Consider the following 21,074-nt stretch of genomic DNA (forward strand, 5'->3'; position numbering starts at 1 on the left):
ATATTCATTGTATTATACAAGAATTACATGATTTTAATATTATATATAAATATATATAATTTTTTTTTTTTTAATATTTTTTTAGATGCAGGGACCTTTATTTTTTTCATTTATTTATATGTGGTGCTGAGAATCGAACCCAGTGTCTCACACATACTAGGCAAGTGCTCTACCACTGAGCCACAGCCTCAGCCCCTATTGCTATTATATCTTGAAACCTTGCCTAAATTGTTTATTTTGTAGAAATTTTCATATTCTAGTTATATCGTCAGGAAACAAAGGTAGTTTTACATCTTTCTGTTTAATTTAGGCACTGCTTCTTTCATTGCTCTGACAGATATTTTGGGGAATATCGTGGTTCTTTTAGGGAGGAGGGAGAAAAAGGTGGCCACTGGTATAAAAATTTTCATTATTTTAGTTTCTCCATTATTTTAAATCTTTTTTTTTTTTTTTTTTGCCAATAATTAAATCTTGATGCCTAGACTGGTCCTTAATCTCTTTATCCCTTCTCATAAAATATGGAGGAGCAGAGTTCACTGCTTTGCCCCCAGGGAGCTCTTGCTCTCCATCTCACCCTCCGAAGAAAGCTGTCACTCATTCCCTTAACTGTTTTCCAGTTCTAAAATCTCTCTGTTTTCCTCCTTCTTTGGATAACTTTTGCAGACAAGGAAGAAAACAGTCCGAGGAACAAATAGATATAGAAAATATGGAGGAGGCACAGAGGTGTGTTTAATCAGAGGGAGGACAGCCAGGTGTGGAAGAGGAGGAACTGAGAAGGCAGCAGGAGCACAGTGAGGACATGTTGTTTCCCTGGGATGCCAGTCCATGACAACAGCAGAGACGCGGCAGGGCAGGTGCAGTTATGGGACAACCGAAAAATTATTCTGACTTCAGCATTTTAAACAAGGTAGAAAGGGAGTGGGACTCAAGGTAGAAAGCCAGATACTCACTGATGAAGAAAATGTCACCCTCAGTCTAAGTTAGTAAGGTCTGGCAAAGCCTCGATGTATGCTATCTTTGATTTTGGATACTCAGAATTAGAGTCCTACGTTACAATGACTCTAAGAGAGTCGTGCATCTTGTTCAAGACAAGGGCAACCTTAGATCAGAAAGTGAGGTGAACTGACAGAACTAGTTCTCAGAGCTCATAGAAGCCGAGTTTTTGGTAGAGGAGGTTCCAGCTGGAATATGGAGCTTGTACAGATGGTACAAGTTCTGCCCTCTTTTTGCCACAAGAGGATTACCAAAGCAATAGAAGCTGAGAGTAAACCAAACCAAACACCTTTTCCATCATGTGATGGTGAAGCCCTCTCTACTCCAGGAATCCAGTTTCCCCTGGATTATTTCTTTCTTCCTGCTGTTGTATATCAGTGGTCAGGAAGCCATTTATTGCCTGGAGGCCAAGACTTTCCAGGAGCTGGGCTGCCCAGCCTGGTTACCACATAACCCGCTTCTGCGGCTGCTGTCAGCCTCTTCCCGCATCTATCTTGGTTCCCTGTGACCACGCGACACATGTGGTCCTGGCATGCCTCCAGGCAATTTGCAACTGCAGGTATGTGTTTGATTTAATAGGAGCAGACACCTCCTTTCCTGCTTCCCAGAGTTTAACCTAAAGTTACCCTTTGGAAGGGCAGGGCAGGTAACTGGGGTATGACTCAACCATTGTAACTATTTTTATATTTATTTTTAACTCTTAAAGGTTCAGGACACACATGGGATGGTGGACCATAGAGACAGGTCCCAGGAGATTATATCACAGCCAAAACACTCTAAGACACAGTGCAATCAGAATCACTTCACTTTTATTATTAACAAACATAATCTCAGATCAAAGTACAACTAGCTTCAGACTTGATATTCCAAAATTACTCTTAGATAACCAATAACTACTATCTCACATTAAAATGGGAAGAGAAAAAAAAAAAAAACCCACTCAGGCAAGGAAAAGGTACCCTGCATAAGAGACACATCCATCTCCAATGGCTGCATTTAATCTCTTGAGAACCATGTAGGCTAATAATGACATCCAGGCATATGTGCATGTCAAGTTTGTGGTGGATACTGCTACTAGAAAAGTCTGTGGGGCTTGAGAATTCCTCTGAAGATCCCAAAATGCTTAATAATAAGCTTTAGTCATACTTCAAAACTGTCCTTTGAGGTAGGTCAGTATTATTATCATACCACATTTTAACAGAAGATAAAGCAAGGCACATTATAACTGAGTGATTTGTCCAGTGCAACAATTTCAGTGTTCCTCCTCAAAGTTCATGTGTTGGAACGTTAATCCCCAAAGCAACAAATTGAGAGGTGGGACTTTAAAGAGACATGATTAACTCAAGAGGGCTCTGAATGGATTAATGACATTGTCTGGGGAGTGGGTTTGTTATAAAAGCGAGGGTCACATAGCAAGTTGATGGCATCGGGTTAGAAGGCCCAGACTTTGCCCACTAGTGTAACAGGGTCACCTTGCTTTGTTTACCTTTTAGACTTACCCTTTGAGCTACATACAGTACACTGAAGATATTAGCAAACCAAGCATACTTTCCACTATAAGTCTAGTACCACCATTCCATGTTTCAAATATCAAATACATTCAAATTGCTTCTACTCTCCTTCAAATTTGGGCACTTGATAACACTCCAGCCAGGCTTCTATTGATTTAGGGCACTGCTGCAGGCTTTCAAGGGTAAAGGACTGCTCAGAGGGAACCAGGAGGAGCATAACCACAGGATTAGAAAAGAAGTAAGGCACCCGAATCTGTTGTCAGCACACCCATAAGGCAAGGATTGAGTAATTAACTCTTGATGAGAGTTTCTCATTAATGTGTCATTTGAATTGAGCTTTAGAATCTTGAAGAGTGTTCTTACTGAACCAGCGTGCCCCTACCAACACATCTACAGAGTTACTGGGGACCTCACCCTGAGGTCACCATACCCATGTGTGTAGGGACATGGCATAGATCAGAACCATGGAACAGGATGAGAAGAAAAGAGAAAGGTTGAGTTTATTGTTTATATATTATCAAGCAGACATTTGATGACCTGTAGAATTAAAACCATTCAACAGACATTTCCGGTGATAGGCACAGAGTAGGCAGCTCTTCATGAGGTGATTTTCTACTAAAATGAACAACTTAAGGACAGGTTGCCTTACTGCAGGCTGGAAGGCCCTGCTTCCTCCCATGGCTAGATCTCAGTGGACAGAGCATTTGGGATTGCACATTGCTGATCCTGGTAGAGCAGAGTCAGGCTTCTGCTTTAAGGACTGAGGTTCAGGGCAGGACAGGTCCATGGTCTTCAAATAGTGGTGTTCTGTGTTTTTCTAGACTTCTTCTATCTTACTTTCTGCCCTAGGTTGTGTGGTAGGGGATGTTGATTAGTTTGCTGAACAGACACAAATATTTTCAGCAAAGTTCATGGCATCTCATATCCCACATTTCAGCCAAAGGTTTACAGCAGAGTCTGGCTCCAGGCTGGGGCCCCCTTTCAAAACAAGGCACTTGGGACTTGCCCTTATTTCTTGTGCTTCCCAGTGAAGACTATGCGTCCTCCTCCTTCTACAAGGATTGAGTGTCCCCTGGGAGCAAGCAGTCTTACTGAATATGCAGGAGGCACTGAGCATGCTCTCTGTTCCAACCCAGAGAGAGGAGACTAACTTCTAACCCTGCTTTGCTCTGAGATTGGCTCACTGGTATGGTGGGCATTTGGCTTCACAGGAGACTGAAGCTGTCTGAGCCAGGAATATTTCTAGAGCATTCACTACACTTTCTGAAGTTATCAGTGTGGCACAGGCACAGAGGGGTGAAGTTGGAGAGGATCTGGGGACCAGCAAAGAGACAGTCAGCTCTCCTTGCTAAAGAGAAACAATAGTTCTGTGCTCATGAGATTTGTGTCCACAGGACAGGGAGCTGCCTAGATAGCAAGTTCTCACTTCCCTGAACAGACATAGGAGGCTGACTCTTCAAACAAGAAGAAAACATTGGAGAACAGAGTGAACCAGCAGAGGAAAGATGACAGATGGAGTAGAGCCAGAAAACTAGAAACAGTTAAGAAATTCCTGACCCACCCAGGCAGTCCTATATGCAATCTGATGGTCACAAAGCAAGGATGCATGAAAAGGTACAACACTAGGGGAGGAAGCCTATGTTTTATTCTATGTAAGGAGAAACTGTAATGAATAAATGGACCCACTATCTAACTCAGTTTACTAGAACACCCAACCAATTACTCAGTGACTTTTGAACCCTTGGGCAATGTGCTGTCAGAGCTCTTCCTTCGGAAAGTGATCTCTCAGGAGCTGCCTATAGACCCTGCCCCTCCAACTGTCCATCTCCTGCCCAGCAGTGGGAGGAATGGGTAAACCAATGGGCTCCTCTTCTCCTTCAAGCTTTTTTAGCATTTCTTTTTCAGAGGGAAATACTCCCAGTGAATATTTTCATGCTGCAATACAAATTATGTCTATACACGTTTAACTCTGACCCAAGTTCACCTGCTAAAAATCTTTCCATTGTTGGATGTTTGGAAATGCCACAGCCATCCTATTACTACAAGGGCAGTGACCAAAATCCTGAAGATAGCACAGCAGAAAGATGAAAGAAGTTGGACAAGCAGCTCACGGAATCCTCACAACTCAATGAGCTCTTGCTGTATCCATCACTTCCGGACACAGTCGACAACTCATTCATCTATAAAATAACAAATCTCCTTAATACAGGGGGAATTTTTTTTTTCTCCCCAGAAGAGATCACTTTTCCTAAGAACTATATGCTTCCCATTTATCCTCAGTCTAAACTATATTGAGACATTAAGATGTGCTGCTGTAATCTAACATTGCCAACCTGCATGGCCATCCTCTAATCAGTCAGGAGAGAAAGGATGCATACTGGGTGGAGAGGCTCCAGGTCTCTGCTAGGTAGGCAGCTGGGTCTGACTACAAAAAGAACTTTCCCACCTCAACCACACCCTTACTTAGAAATCATATCCGGCATGCTCACTCTCCCCTGATGAATGACCTACTTTGCAAGCTCTGTGATAAATAGTTATTTTCATCTTCCATCTAGCAAAGCGTATAATGACAGTTAATGAGCACTTTTGAGAAGATTTTGTTGCATAGCTAAGTGGAGCCACCTGCCTTAAAGTTCAGGAGAGATCAAGCATGAGAGTATCTGAAGTAAATCCTTTGCTTTTAAGCTCTTGGAAGATTGCTAGGCTTTTACATTGGACACCGACCTGCGGCTGACCAGATGCTTGCCTGGGAGGCAATAGGGAGAAGAGAAAGGAAGATGATAGGAACCAAGCAAAGAAAAGGACAATGGAAATAAAGACAGAGAAGAAATGAATATTGTTTTAGCATCAAAGAGGGGAGTTGTTGCCCTTCAGTACTTGTCATTTACTGAACCGGAATGTGTTAAGGTCATCATCTTTAGCATCCAGGTAGCATTACTCAGTAGTTAATTAACAGAACATTAAACCTCTACTGGATTTTGGAACAGGACCCTGGACAACCTCAAACTCAGCCGCTCTTAGAGCTTCCATCTCCAGTTCTTTTAATCCTGGCCAAGACAGTGGCCTTGGATACTTTCTTCCGGTCGTAAGCCAGGCCGAGGACAGCCATGCAATCAATGAAGAACGTGGTAAAGTTGATGTGCCAGCGGTACTCACTGGCAGAGTAGTCATAGGGGAAGGTGTGGTGGTAGTTGTGGAAACCCTCGCCTGGAACAAACCAAGGAAAGAAGTTATGAATCTCGGTGGAATTCCGTTTTCCTCATCTTGGCAACCTCTTACCCAGCAGGGCACTAAAAACCTCAGAGAAAGCTGCTGTTGCTGAGTGAATAAATGAACCCTGTGTCTTCTACTTAAAATAAATAGATGCCCTCAGAGTCATCATAAGCAATGAACCAAGAGGATCTGATCACCCATGTTTATCTGGGAGCCTTTGTGATAAGGAGTTTCTATTGGAGAATAAGAAACTAATACTGTTGAGAAAGGATTTTATACTAGAAAATACCATAGTTCCACTAAATACTGGCCTACAACCCCACAGGCACTTTGCCTCTGTACAAGTGTTGAGGTGAGGAGGGGAGAGTCCAGAGGAAGAAATTGTAGCAGTGCTGCTAACAAGGTGAGTAAGCACCTTTCCCCACTGTACTGGTGCCCGTTCAAGGATGGGAAATTCCAATAGAATGGGTGGCAACAGCCATTTCCCACATCAACAACACCCTTACTTAGAAATCATATTTTGGATGTTTGGAAATGCCACAGCCATCCTATCACTACAAAAAGAAAAGGAGGCTCAACCAGAGGCCAGAATTTCCACAACCATGGCTGGTTCACAGTAGGCTGATCTGGATCCTAATCCTGAGTTTTGACCCTGGGGTGAAAAAACAGAACCACTCTGAAAATACTTAGAGATTTCCTGTAAGCTGAGATTCTGAGAAATCCTTGCTAGAAAAAAAAAAAAAAGAAAAGAAAAGAAAGAAAAAAAGAAAGAAAGAAAGAAATCCTGGATTCAGGACCATTTCGCTATTGGGTAAAAAAAACAATTCTGGAGGGACTCTTTTTTGTCTAAGTCAATTCCAATACTAATAACACTGACCCTTATCAGAGTTGGAAAAAAGAGAGGTCCTTTATTTATTAGTTAGTATAAAAATAGATAGAATAGCAATGATACGAACAACTACCAAGTGAAGGAAATTCTACCAAGTCAATTACTACATCCAAGGCATCTCAAATTATGCACTATCTCTGTACACACGTTGACCACCAGTGAACTGGGAAGCAGGAGTGCAGAGTGGGGCACAGGGAACACCAAGACTCAGGGTGCTGATAGAGGATTGCTAACTTCCACATATGGGTTCAGAGCAAGACCTCAACAAGCCCAAAGGTATCAGATTTAAAAGAGGATAGACATACAGATAGAGAAGGGAGAGGAGAGTCAATGGACACACAGGGACAGTAAGAGATAGCCGAAGACTCTAGGGGAAAGTCACCTTTATCAGAGAAAAGATGAACATGTGACCATGGGGAAAGCAATTCCAGAAGCAAAGAGATTAGAATGGCAGGAAACAGAGCTGGAAGAGAGCAAAGGGTAAGGTGAAGAGGCCAAAAGAGCAGGTTTGGAGTTTCATTTATAATTATGGGACACATCTCAATCTAGGTTCTTACATTTCTATGATTTGTACGCATAGGTCATTTATTTCAAATATGGTGTCTGCACCAGGAAAACTAACTTGAGGCCTTGGTCAAAGTCTATATGCACTTGGAATGAAGGACAGGAAAAGGTAGAGTCTGATGGTGGAACTGTCAAACTCTCTGCTTTCCTGGAGGATTCCCCCAGCACTATGGGAAAAGGGAGTTCCTAGCACACTGTAAGAACAGAAGACAGAAAAATAAAGGACATAAGGAGCGAGGGTGGCATGTAGGAGCACGGGCCACCAAGAGATGCACTGATTCCCCTCATGTTGGCATCAACAAATAATAAGGTATGGCCCACACTTGAAAGGTAGGGCACATTCAAGTACAGTGGAGAGAGAAAAATATTCTGTGGCATAAAATCTTTGAATTGAATTATAATTGTGATAAGGAGTTTCTATTGGAGAATAAGAAACTAATACTGTTGAGAAAGGATTTTATACTAGAAAATACCATAGTAGTCTACATTTTATACAGCATCTTTAAATATAAGACACTGGGCTTCTAAGTCATGCAGATGTCTCTAATTTTCTCTTTATGCATTCTCTGCCTCAAGACTACAAACCTGTAAAAGATGACTAGAAGAAAAAAGTCAATGGGGCTCAATGTAGGTAGGATTTAGAGATTGTTTTACAACTTAAAATCAAAAGCAGCCTTATTTTTCACTCTTTCCATTTTACATAAGAGTTGTTGCCACACTCCCAAAGGGATTTCACAGTGTATTGCCCCTAGAACTACACTGAAGAAAAAAAAAAAAAAAAAAAAGACAGAGCTACAAAGTGGTCATAAAAATAGGTCATTTGGGTTCTTCCAGCTCCTAGCCAAATATCCTGATCAGGAAACCACTAGATGTGGTCATGCTATTGTCTTATGACTTACCCACAGCTCCCAGGGAAACCAGGATATTCTCCCGGGAGTTGATATTCTTGTCATAGGGGCGGTATCCATAGAGGTGGGCAGCACTGTTCACCAGCCAGGTGGCATTAAGCACTATGGTATATCGCAGTAAAGAGGCGACGTACAAGCTGTGTGCAAAAGTTTCACCCCAACAAAACCAGGGCACCAGTGTGGGCAGGATGAAGCACATCAACAGAACAGCGGACTTGTAGTACCTACATTGAGAGATCCCACAGTGAGTCAGTGGAGGGCTGTCATGCCTAAGTGGATTGTCCACTCACTGGACTGGGCTGTTTTTCTTCCTACTCTGTGAATACAGAGTGTCAGAAAAGAGCACGAGGGAATAGGGTGGAAGAACTTTTCAATGCATGTTATCCCAGTCTCTAGAGGAGGCAACAATGTGTTTAATGACTTTCCTAAGAAGGCCCCACTGGTAACCAGTGGAACAAATATGGAAACACCTGTATCCTGACTTGAAGTCCATTGTTCTTTTTCAGGAGACCATAAGGCCATGTTGGTTAAACAGATGAGCATCAAATCTCAAATTCATCAGCCAGTTCTGCAGCCTGGGCTGCTGTTCATCTGACTTCAGGAGCCTTCCTTTTGTCACAGTGTCATGCTTCCATTCTAGCTACTCCCTGTTCCCCGAAATTCTTTGCTCTACTTGTCCCTCAGAAGGCTCACTGAATATCCTTGGTCACCTGCAGGTCTCTGTCCTTTCAGAGGCCCTGTTCCATACTCTTCACTCCTGTGAAAGCCAGGTGATTGGCATTTTAAGGGAATGGATTGCCTACCTCCCTTCAGCAGTCACGTCTTTCACTTGTATGTCACTGTCATTCCTTGCCTCCAACTCCTTTCCATTGCTGCCACTGCTTCCCTAGCATGGATCCTTGCTACTGTCTAACCTGTGTCCCTGCCTCTTGTCTCTCTGGCTCAATGGTAACTTTCACCTGTCCTGAGAGCAGCTTCTCTGAAGCATGCCCTTGAATGTGCCACATGGCTGCAAAGGAGATGATTAGAGGTTCCCTGTTGCCCACTGAATAAAATCCTAAATCCACACTAGAATTGTACAGGAACTGCATGAGTCTCTGTAGTCCTTTTACCTGCCCCACTTCAAGAAGAAGGACATCCTTCATGGAACATGCTTGAGGCTTCTCTGCCTCATTCTGTTCTTTCTGTTTACATTATCACTGATCACTCATACTTGTGAAGATCTCTCATAACCACTTTCCTCTGCCCCCACTGAGCAATCTCCCTCCCTTTACACCTTTCATAGTACAGACAATATTCTACCCTGTATTGTGGTTATTTGGGTAGTTGGCTTAGCCCTTCAACCCCAAGAGGACACAAACTCCTTGAAGGAAAGAACTTAACTACATTATTTTTTGTGTCCATAACTATCCCAGGTCAGTGAGCATTTGCTGCATTTTAACAAGTTTCATTAAGATAGCTCAGAGAGAAAGGAACAGAGCCGTAAACTGACTGAGGACCTGTGGCATGTTAAATACTGGATTTTAAATGAGTTTGAATTTACAAACCCAGTTCATCCTCAGCTTTTATTTTCTAAGACCTAAGGTAAAAGGTGGAGTCCTTAAGATTCAGGTGCCCAGGGCCACATCCCTAGTCCCATCTTCCCTTTACTCACCTCCTCTGGAACATCACCAGCTTCTCAGCTTTTAGGTCAGATAGGTCCAGGGTCGCCCCCTTCTCTTTGACAGCTGGGTGTTTGCGCACCAGCAGCCAACCCACGTGAGAGAAGAAGAAGCCGCGGCGAGAGTTGTGAGGGTCGGCATGTGTTTCTGAGAACTTGTGATGGGCGCGGTGATCTCGGGCCCATTCATAAACATCATTCTGGAGGGACAGAGAAGAGGAATGCAGGCCTGAGGAGGGACGCCCTCATGGGAAAAATGCCATTCTTAAATGTATGTAAAGGGTCCATGGCTTTTGGCATGACCTCACACAGTCTGGCTCCAGAGGAGGCATAGAGGGGCCTGCCCTCTTCTGCACACTTGCCCTGAAGATCAGATGGAAAAGCAACTTACAGTATAGACCCAGGAATAGAACTGCCGCTTCCTGCAGGTTACAGGATGGGGAGAATACAGGTAAATCACCATGCTCAAATAATTTCACTAGGAGAAAACAGGGCAATTCTTGTAGCAAGGGAATGAGGCAGGTGGCTTCAGGCCCTGGGGTGCTGGCTTATGGGGAAAACTACAAGAAGTTCTATCTTGATGTGTTTGTAAGTGACAGCTTCAAGGGCAGCATGTAACTCATGACCATGACTGCATCTCCAAAGGACTTCTGGGCTTGTCTGGGGCTTTTTCCATTCCTTCAAAAAAATGTTCCAATGTGTTTCTTCTTTCTCTTTGGCCCACAGAGACAACATCAGGAACCTTGAAGGTGTAAATTTCTAGGACCAGAGATGATTATCCAAATGTGGTTCCATACCTCAGATATTGCCAAGAAAAACAGGACTAATTTGTTTTTTCTTCTCCTCTTAAGCCTAATACCACGAGTTATCCTGTGCCCATTGCTATAATGTACCAGCTGTAAGAGTCCTCTACCCCAATTCCCTTCATTCTATTTCTGATATAAATTTGGGCCACAACCTATCCTCAATAGCTGACTTAGCTACCATAGAAATGTGGTCATGGTCATGAGGTACATACTGCCCTTGGGTGACAAGGTTGGCCCATCCACCCTCTAAGTGACTCAGATTCCTCATCTGTAAAAGGGAGCTAAATAATAGCACCTATCTCCTAAGATGTATCAGGACTTAATGAGTTCATCTATGTGAAGTGCATAGCATAGCCCCCAGCACACAATGCTATAGAAATGTGATCTTATTATCCACGACAACAAAGTTCCTGAGTCTCTTAGATAACATCATCCTCAAAAAAAAAAAAAAAAAAGGTGGTGTCTGAAGATAGTCTCCCTAAACCAAGAGTATCCCCCACTCCCAGTGTCTGCCCAGGAAACCAGGTTCAGTGTGTGGCTATGTGATGTGGCCCCTTATGATAAAGGACCACAATAGCTGAACACACTGGTATCAAAAACAATCCTGTACCTCCAGAGCTTTGACTATTTTCCCCCTACTTCCCTTCCTACTGAAGTATTCTGAAGCATTCCATGTTTGAGCTTACACTTTAGGTGACCCCTGGAAACTGGAAAGGTCAGTGATGGTCCTGCTGAGGCTTCTCTCAGGGCATTGACACCCTCCATTCCACCCTAGGTCATCAACAAGGTAGAGATACAAAAGCCAAGCAGCACCCACTTCTCACCTGGAACGCCATGGTGTTGGCAATGATCAGGAAGAGCCGCAGGGGCAGCCGCGCTTTGTAAGTTCGGTGGCTCCACAGGCGATGAGCTCCTGCTGTGATGCCCAGACCACTGATTAAATAGTACACATAGGCTGCCAGGACAAGATGATAGGGGAGTCACCAACAGGAAAGTTCCATAGGGAAACATATCAAAGTAACTCTCCTATACCACTCATGTGCTCTTTAGGCTTTGGGTGAATATCCGCCTTACCTGAACCATAGGGCTGCCTTGGCATTCAAGGCCTGTACCTTTTACTACTTGAAAAGTGACCACCACCTCCTAGCCTCTCCACCTACGAATGGAGACAAGTCAAGGATTCTCATGAACTAAGGAGGCAGGATGGCAAGATAGGAATAAAACTCTCACCACTGTGCCACTGTCATTGTCAAAGGTGGAGGTATTATCCAAGGTCTTGTCCAGTTTGACATTCAGCTTACCTTCTCGAAGATAATCAAATTATTCCTACAGAGCTCAGAACCCTATATACAAGGATTTTCTGAAGATAGCCACAGCAATCTGGGCACTGCTCAACTGGATGTAGTGGACACTAGGGGTAGCAATGTACCAGCTGGTGAAAAACTTTTAAGTATTGTACCAGGCAGTGTAATACTATCAGGGTAAGTCAGTCCTGCACACAGTCGTGTGTGCAGTGGCTCAAGCTTTATCACAGGTAGTTGTTAGTAACACCACACATTGCAGGTAAAGAAATAGATGCTTTAAAGGGTGCCTGTTTATTGAGCACTGTCTTGCCTCTGTTTCCTCTAGTTCTACAGGCTCACCAGGCACCAGATACAATCTCTAAAGGGCAAGTAGGCAGGTGTACCTATGTCTTCCTGTTTAGTAGCTCTAAGAGGCAGGGATTCAGACCTTGGGAGAAACTGTTAACAATGTTTCATTCCGAGGAGCCCGGATGGAAAGGATGATTTTAAGGAGCCACAGAATTTAGTTGGGTTGAAAATGGTATATATGGTAACAAATTATCCTGTGTTCTACAGCCAGAGATAAAGAGTTTCCTAAACAGCTCCTTTCTCTCCCCTCCCTTCCCTCCTGTACCCTATCCTTTTCCTCCCACAGGGTTCGCAGGAGAGTCAAAGAGATAGTGACTATACCAAGGAAAGTACTGGCCACATTCTCTCTGAGAGGGACTGGAGGCTCCAGCTGATATTTGGCCTCTGGCCATGTGGTAACTGAGATCTGATATGCATCACCCATACCTAGAAAAACCACAGTGAGCCAGGGCCCTGCAATCACCAGAAGGAAAGAAAGGGCTTTAGACAAAGCAGAAACACTCAGCTGAGAGGCCAGGAAGTATCATCATGGTGCATATGACCCTGGTTCATTGGCTCCTAAAGCATATGCCATCCCATCATAAGGGTAACTGGATCAGAATCTAGGCACTCTGGTGCCTGTTCTATGCATACTTGTCAGACTCTCAAGAAGGCTCAGTCAGTTAGATTCACTCTGACTTCCCCAGAGGACTGTTAGTGTCCACATTGATGGTTAAGCAACATCTCACAGCTTTGCACTTTGGCCCTCAGCATTGCCAGAGACATCTCCTCAACCCTGCCCTAAGTGCTCTTCCAGAGTCTACAGACACAGAAGTCACTTGAAATAGCTGATTGAGGAGAAATGATGCAATGACACACAATGACCTACTTCAATAGGACCTTTTCAATCCTATAAATGTAGTGTTGTTGCCACTTAGTATCAGGTGATCCTGAGAAAGGGAATCTTCTCAGTTTCATTTCCATATGGCACCTAGAGCATTCTCCAAGACAAAGTTTAACTACCAAGACCAGATATAGCCACCTATAAGACCTAAGAGGCCTGGTGGGGACAGGCTAACACATGGCCAATCAGCCCTTCTACACCACTACCCTTCAAGAAAGTTGTCAGAAAGTTCCTCATGCCTCTTTGTTCTGAAAACTTCTGGTTGTCTCCTGGAGAGGGTGTCCTGGCTTCCTACTTCTCGGAGAGCAGCAATTGGGCCAGTGGGTCTCTAGACCTCCCTGCTCCCCCTTCTCTACTCGGGCTTTAGGGGCAAAGGTCAATCTGTCTGCAAAGCACATGCATGGGTCCAGGGGCTATCAGCCTCCAGCCATGGATCTCCAAAAATGCTAAGCTATGGGCAGGTCAGGGGAGAACTAGCAACCTCTCTCTCATTACAGCAGCCTAAGGAATAGGCAGGAGCAGGAATAGCAGCTGGTGTTAGAAGTTGTTAGGTCCTGGGCACTTCCTAGCCTCAGGAGAGAAGAGCAGGAGGAAATGGCAGAGTGGGGAATGGAACAGGAAGCATTTCTGCAACATTATTTCATTCTAAGCACATATTGCTGACTGGCATGAGCTGTATCCAGACCTACCTGGAGTGACAGAGCAACACATCTGTGCAGCCTGGGTCATGGCCTTATTATTTCCCCTCTATGACAAACCAGCCTGGTCTGGTCTGGGGTCAGGTCAGAATCTTATTGATAATCCTTTATGTTCTTCCTTTTTGCATGATCTCTCCTCATCAGCTTTCCTTTCCTACAACCCTGACTGTGCTTGGTGTGCAGTTCAGAAACTCTGGTCTAGCCCCAGGTTCTCAGTCACCCAGGCAGGCAGGACAGGGACAGGGAGCCAACTGACTCAAACAGAAAAGTTTTTGGGGGGACAGCTGCTTCTGTGCCACACACATATCTATACTTCAAAGCCCCCTGCCCATGGTCTCAGTGCTTGCTCCTCAGCACCCATGTTAAGGGACTCTGTAGAACCTACCTTCCTGCACCCCAGTCTCACTAGGCTCTATTCCCAGGCCAGTCAGTCTCTCAGGCAACCAAAGACACTTGGCAGGCAAAACCTGAGGAGAGGAGCCTCTGCTCTGTGGAAGACCCCACCTTATTAAACATTAGTGAGAAACCTGGGGTACTGGTTCGGAATAAAGGAACCTGCTTACCCCAGATCCAAGTGTAGAACTTGCAGGTGGGAACCAGTATGACCCCATACAGGGCTCCCAGGTGCAGCAGGCCCATGAGGATGATGTTTCTCCAGACATACTCAAGCTTGGGTGTGGGACCCTCGGCATCCTGATAGCTGTGATCATATATATCATCTTTCATTTCAGGGCGGATGTCTTCTGCTGAGTAAAGGGACATCTTCTCCAATTTTTGTTCTCCATCATGGAGACCTTCATTTGGAGGTGATCTGATGGTGGTGGTGGTCACATAGGAGCTGGAGATCTGAAAAGAGAAGTGGAGAGTCAAGAGAACGCAGAGGCTGGGGCAGTAAAGGACACTTGTTCTCTAATGCAGCTGGGGGTGGGGGGTGGTGTGCAGTAGAGGCACAGACCCTGCCTCAGTACCTAGGCTATGTGATGGTGGTAGGTATCTAGAGATGGAATAGGGGACGGTTTCCAGAAATTGCAGATGAATTGGGAGTTAAATCATAAGGTGAAGGAGCAGAAGGAGACAGGAGGGTAAACAGCTCGCACCCCTAGCAACACGCAAAGTAAACCCCATGTATGCAGGGGGTCTGAGCAGGACCAGAGTTTTCCTGACTTTAAAGCTCAAGAACCAAGGGTCAGGGAATAAATCCTCCAGAATGCAATACACACCCCGCCCCCAACCGAGGGCAGCAGAAAAGACGGCCCTTTCCTCACAGAAGCTCTTAATTGTCTCCGCCACTAACCAGTCGCCTACAAGCCCCATTCGCGCCCGCTACGCAGCGGGACGGAGGCCACTTCTGGGACGCTTACCTCCTGCAGCATGTGGGCGGGCATCTGGCTCTCGCGTGCTGGGATCGCCCTCCCAGGGCTGAGGCTGCCGAGCAATTCTGGCGCAGTTGAGACAGAGGATGGACTTCGGCTCAGGGGTCCGCTGGTGCGGGGCGTCGGTGGAGCTGCGCTCAGAACACCTCTCTACTGTGGCACGTGGATGGCTGTGCTGGCCCGACCCGCTGTGCGCGGATCTCTCTGGGCTCGAAATTTAAAGGGAAGAGTTAGCCTAGGGCGACCGTTTCCTCAAAACTCTTTGATCTGCTGCCAAAAGGGACAAAGTGAGCAGAGCTGCCTGGCCGAGACAGCCCCGCTTGGAAATAAGGGCGGGAGAGGGGAGGGGACAGAAAGTCGAGTAGCTCAGCCACGGGAGACACAGCGGGGGATACAGCCGACGCCGACGCCAACACCACGCCGCCCCAGCCCCAGCCTCTGGGAAATGCTAATGAGACTCCTGTAAACTCTGGCCAGTCATTGGCCAAAGGGAATTTGGTGCCACCTCGTCCAGCCTTTGCCATTGGCTGGACGCAATCTGCTGTTCCCTTTGCTGCCAGCTCCTCCCTCCCTTCCCCTCCTTTTCTCCGTCTCCACTTTTCTTCTCTCAGTTCTTGGGGCTCTGTCCCACACCCCGCGATTTCGGATGCACCTGGGAGATTTCTCTCCGAAGGAAGGGGAGGAGTTGGTTCGGCACTGGGGGGTGGGTTACAAGTCTTGTACTGGTCCTCTGCTCACCACAAATGGTTGGTACTGCTGAAATTGCACTGGGAATAGTGGGGGGAGCCACGGTGGCGCCCAACACTCACAATTCCTTTCTGTCTTCCCTTTCCCCCAGACGCATAGGAGGGGAGACGTGGCTTCTACCCCGCAGTAGCCCAGAGAGGTCTGGTGCAGTCCGCCTCCTAAACTGGGAGCTCGGACTTGAAGCTCTGCCCAGTCCCCAAGCTCTGGGATGCTAACTTGAGACCGCCCGGGAACTCTGGCCACACGTGCAAACTCGCACGGATCTGTGTGCCTACAAGGCAATACCCCGCGCAGTCACTGGGCACATTCTGCAGGGAAAGTCCACCGCCAGACAACAGTGGACAATCCAGTCCCTATGTCCACACCTCCAAAAATGCTTGCGGGACGGTTTGGATATTCTTCTGATTGTCAGGTTGGAATTTTTGAGTCTTCTACAAGGAAAAAGGCAGGAAACACAGACAGGTGTTTGCTCTCAGCAGTAAGGCAAAGAACTAGAGGGTTCAAGGAGTTCATGGAGAGGAGGAAATTCAGGACAAGTGGGGTCCTTGACTTACTAGTTGGAAAAGAATTTCAGCCCGTGCTAGTTAGAAACAGAAAGATTTATTTAAGGAACTAGAAACACATTCAAGACAGACAGTAGGCTATCTCAAATGAGAGATGCACTTTGGAGTAAAGCAAGGAATACACACTCAAGGGAAAATGTGGGGCATCTTCAGAGTGAGAGATACTTTTATGTTTCTCAGGTTCTTCTTTTAAAGGATATTTGTGAAGGGTGGTCATGGAAAGATCTGTGAGGATGACAGCAATCTGGTGATCACAAGAATGTTTATAATCTTTCTTAGTGTCTTTAGGCTGTTGTAATCTTCATTATCTTATCAGTAGCTAGCCATTGGAAAGTATATTACAGGTTTCTTAAATTATAAAATACACTTCTCCCTCTCTCCCTCCCTCTCCACTCCCCCCCCCCCAGTACTGGGAGACCTGGAGGTGCTTTACCACTGAACTACATCCCCAGTCTTTTTTATTTTGAGACAGCTCTCATAAAGTTGTTTAGGGACTCACTAAGTTGCTGAAGTTGGCTTTGAACCTGCGATCTTCCTGCTTTAGCCTCCCAAGTTGCTGGATTCCAGGTGTGTGCCACTTTGGTGGCACATTTTGTGTTAGAGGAAAAAAGAGGAGGCCTGCCAAGACCATGCAGAACAGGAGTCCTGTATTTTTCTCCAAAACCAGGCTTTTGCCCTGTGGAGAAAGCTCTGGAAGTACAGAAAAGGTCTGAGTTAGGGAGAATGAGTTTTAAGAAAGAAGGCAACGCCCATTTTGACATTGATAACCAAGACAGAATGATTCCTGGTTTGACCTGTGTGTATCACGTTGTCTGTGACTGTGTCATCCACTACTTTGGATCCTCAGGAGCTCACCTCTGCCCACAAAATAAGGTTTTGTGCTAGTAATAAAATTACAGGGACGCATGAGAGTTGGAATAAGGAAAAATTATGTCACTGTCAAGTTAGAATTTACAATCATGATTTGTTTACAATAGAATTTATGACTCAGTTGATTAGAGTTTTAGTATAGAAGTGAAAGTACAGAATATGCTCTGGAGATGGAGGTTGGTGCTATAAATATTCCTGTATAAAAAGGGTACATGATACTGTGGCAGTTATAAATTTTCATTTTGATTCTTCAACTCAAGAGAACAACAACAACAACAACAAAAAAGCTATCTTAAGTATATAAGTTGTCAATGGCAAGAATTAATAGAAATCAGTCCCCTTCAGGCCTTCTCAAGTCTGATACTGTAGGTGATGAATTGTTCCTATGCATTTCAGGATTGGGAGTGAAAATCTATGCCTGGAAAACATTTTCTAGTTCACTACCATTAATCTGGTGTTGTGACACTTAAGCAGGAAGTATTGAGGTCCTCTTACACTACTGACCCAGAGGAATAGTTCAATGATGTTTTGTGCCAGATTTTAATGGTAACCTCAGCCACACTTGTGGAAAGGTAACATGAACTTGAATAGAACATAATTTAGCATTAAATGATGTGTCTGTTTCAGCATCCATTCCATTCTCCTTTATTAACATGAAAAATTTAGAGGCACTTCCACTGGAGAAAAAAAGCTACCTCTGATTAATCATTTGAGAATATTTTCTTTTTCATTTCATTTCTTTTTTTTAATATTTATTTATTTTTATGTGGTGCTGAGGATCGAACTCAGTGCCTCATGTGTACGTGGCAGGTGCTCTACCACTGAGCTACAGTCCTCATTTCTTTTCTTTTTTTCTCATAGGGCTGCAGATCAAATCCAGGGCCTCAAGCATGCTAGGCTGTCATCCACCAGTGAGCCACTTCCACCCCCAAAATGTTTTATTTTTTTTTTTTAATAATATTTATTTATTTATTTATTTTAAGTTTTTGGCGGACACAACATCTTTGTTTGTATGTGGTGCTGAGGATCGAACCCGGGCCACACATATGCCAGACAAGCACGCTACCACTTGAGCCATATCCCCAGCCCCTTCCCCAAAATGTTTTCATTCGATTTTTCTAACTGGGTTTGTTTCCCTTTCCAGCAGAGATCACCACCATTCCCAAGGCTCTGGTGGGCTGTACCTCTCAAGTGACAATGGTCAAACTAGCACTCTGACTTGGATTCTAACTTTGTTTCTGATCTGGGGACCCTCCTTCAGCAAAAAGAACAAATTGCCCCCAAAATTATGGTAGCTAAAAGATAAGAGCTTCTATGTAAAGAAGTCTATAGATTGACAAACATAATTAAAGCTCAAAATGATCAAAGAGGCAGAACACCTGAACAGGCACTTCATAAGAGAAGAAATATGGGTGGTATACAACTACTTAGCAAATGTTGAACTTGAATAATTATTTTTTAAAAATTTCAATGATAAGTGATTTATCACAAGGACATGACAATATTCAATATTGTGGAAGTTGAAACAAGCATTCTTTAAAATGCTGGTTGCAGGGGCTGGGGCTATAGATCAGTGGCAGAGCGCTTGCCTAGCACATGTGAGGCACTGAATTCAATCCTTCGCACCACATAAAAAAATAAATAAAATGAAGGCATGATGTCCATCTACAACTACAAAAAAAATTTTTTTAAATGTTGGTAGCATCCCAAATTGATTCACAAACATATTTGTCACAATATTATTTATGATATTAAATAATAATGTAATAAAACATAATATAAATAATAAACAAAAATGATAGATTAGGATTTAGCTATACCATATATTGCAATATATATTGAATATGTGTATATATCTACATACCATATATTTTATGTATATAATATACACCAATAACAATATTTTTCAATGGGCTGAGGGTGTAGAACAGTGGTAGAGTGCTTGCGTAACATGCAGGAGGCCCTGGTTTTGATCATTAGCACTACAAAAAAGAATATTGTTTAAGAAGCATTTCCAATGACATTAGAATATACTCATGCTATAATGTTCACATATAACTATGTAAAAATATATTTATTTTTGTCATGATCTCAACAATGTATAATATTATAATAGAAGGAAAAAAGTATCAAGCTGAGATACTGATTCTGAAATTTAATGAGATGCCAGGTAACCTTAGGCAATTCACTTTATTCAGTGAGTTTCAAGTCTCTCATCTGTAAACAAGAACACTAATATTTGTTCTGGAAGCTGTTGCCAATATTCACTGAGGTATTAAGTTTGTTAGTCCTGTATTGGACACATAATAAGTTGCAAATGTTATTATTTCATTTTTATTCAGACTTCTTCATTTTTGTAAGCAAAGTGTTTATGATTGTACCCTGAATGTCTTTTGCAGCCTTAATTCCCACTTCCCTCTTAGTATAACTTGTACCTTCATCAAGCTACACTTGCACAGATTTCTACACTTGATCTTAGCCACAAGTTCAAGAAACAATAACTCCTACTGGTTTCTAAACATACTTCTAAACTTTTCTTCTAAAGTTTTCTTCCACTCCTCTCTCACTATCAAAATGTTACTCAGAATCCAGCAATTCCACTCCTAAGTATATAGTCAAGAGAAGGGAAAACAAATGTAGACACACACACACACACACACACGCACACACGCACGCACAAAAAAAAGAGAGAAGAAGAAGAAACTTATATTTTTTCACAACAGCCCAAAGGGAAGACAGTGGAGACATCTATGCACTAATGGGTAAATTAGAAGAGGTGTATCCACATAATGGAATATTATTTAGCACTAAAAAGGAATGAAGTACTAGCATATGCTACAACATACATGAACCTTGAAAACAGAATGCTAAATGAAAGAAGCCAGTTGCAAGGGACCATATAGTACATGATTCTTTTTATATGAAATGTCTAGAATAAGCACATTTATAGAGACAGAAAGCAGATTAATGGTTGTCCAGGGCTTGGATGGAATTAGAGGTGGTGGTGGTGGTGGTGGTGATGGTGAAATGATAGCTAAAGAATGGAGTAATAAAAGAGTTTAAAATTGTGATCAATCTTGAAAATATGCTAAAAGCCATTAAATTGTGTGATTTAAATGGATAAATTGTATAGTAGAGAAATTACTTCAAAATACCTTGTAGCTACTGTCAAATCAACCACTGCAGATCCTGAGATTGTCAGCTTGCTCAAGTAAACAAGTACTCTGAGATTTGTAGTTATGCAACCAGCCCCACCATCTGTCCATCCACACCACACGTGGCATTGTGGAATGGGGACAGGAGGTCAGAACTACAGCAACTGCCTTCATAACCCCAGGCCTCTTGGGCTTTCCCATGGCAAAGGACAATGTGGGAAGGAACATTGGAAGCCACTCCTCTTGTCCCAGTGTTGACCCCAGCTTGTTCTCTGGGCCCATGGAAAGGGCCAGGCCCTCAGTTAGCGCCCTGTCCAATGATGCTAACCGAATCCCAGGCACCAGACGACCAGGAGAGATGGTGCAAGTAGATTCATTCTCCTCCCATCCAGGGAACAGCGCCCAGGGTGGCCTGCCCTTCTGTGGCCTGTCTGGGCAACACTGGCTCTGGAGGAAAGAAGGTAAAAGAAGCAAAGGGGACCCCACTGCCAAGAACACACAGTTCACTCATTCGGAGGATGTTTATGAACCACCCACAAGGCCCCAGGATGGGGGAAAGAACTGAGGTCCCAGGGGTCCCTTTGGGCAG

The 21,074-nt window shown here is 44.0% G+C and overlaps 1 protein-coding gene across 1 annotated transcript; it reads right to left on the reverse strand.

The window, feature by feature from the left end:
• Nucleotides 1-2,979: 2,979 nt before the first annotated feature.
• LOC107149801 (acyl-CoA desaturase 1-like) lies at nucleotides 2,980-15,649 on the reverse strand. The gene is made up of 6 exons (XM_015494657.2): nucleotides 15,139-15,649; nucleotides 14,341-14,623; nucleotides 11,369-11,499; nucleotides 9,733-9,938; nucleotides 8,070-8,302; nucleotides 2,980-5,711 (listed from the first exon to the last, which is right to left on the reverse strand). The coding sequence occupies exons 1-6, from the start codon at nucleotides 15,160-15,162 to the stop codon at nucleotides 5,512-5,514; spliced, it is 1,077 nt and encodes a 358-aa protein (XP_015350143.1). The 5' UTR covers nucleotides 15,163-15,649; the 3' UTR covers nucleotides 2,980-5,511.
• Between the last annotated feature and the right edge of the window lie 5,425 nt (nucleotides 15,650-21,074).

This window comes from Marmota marmota, unplaced genomic scaffold, assembly GCF_001458135.2.
Source record: "Marmota marmota marmota unplaced genomic scaffold, marMar, whole genome shotgun sequence".
Classification (NCBI taxonomy): domain Eukaryota; kingdom Metazoa; phylum Chordata; class Mammalia; order Rodentia; family Sciuridae; genus Marmota; species Marmota marmota.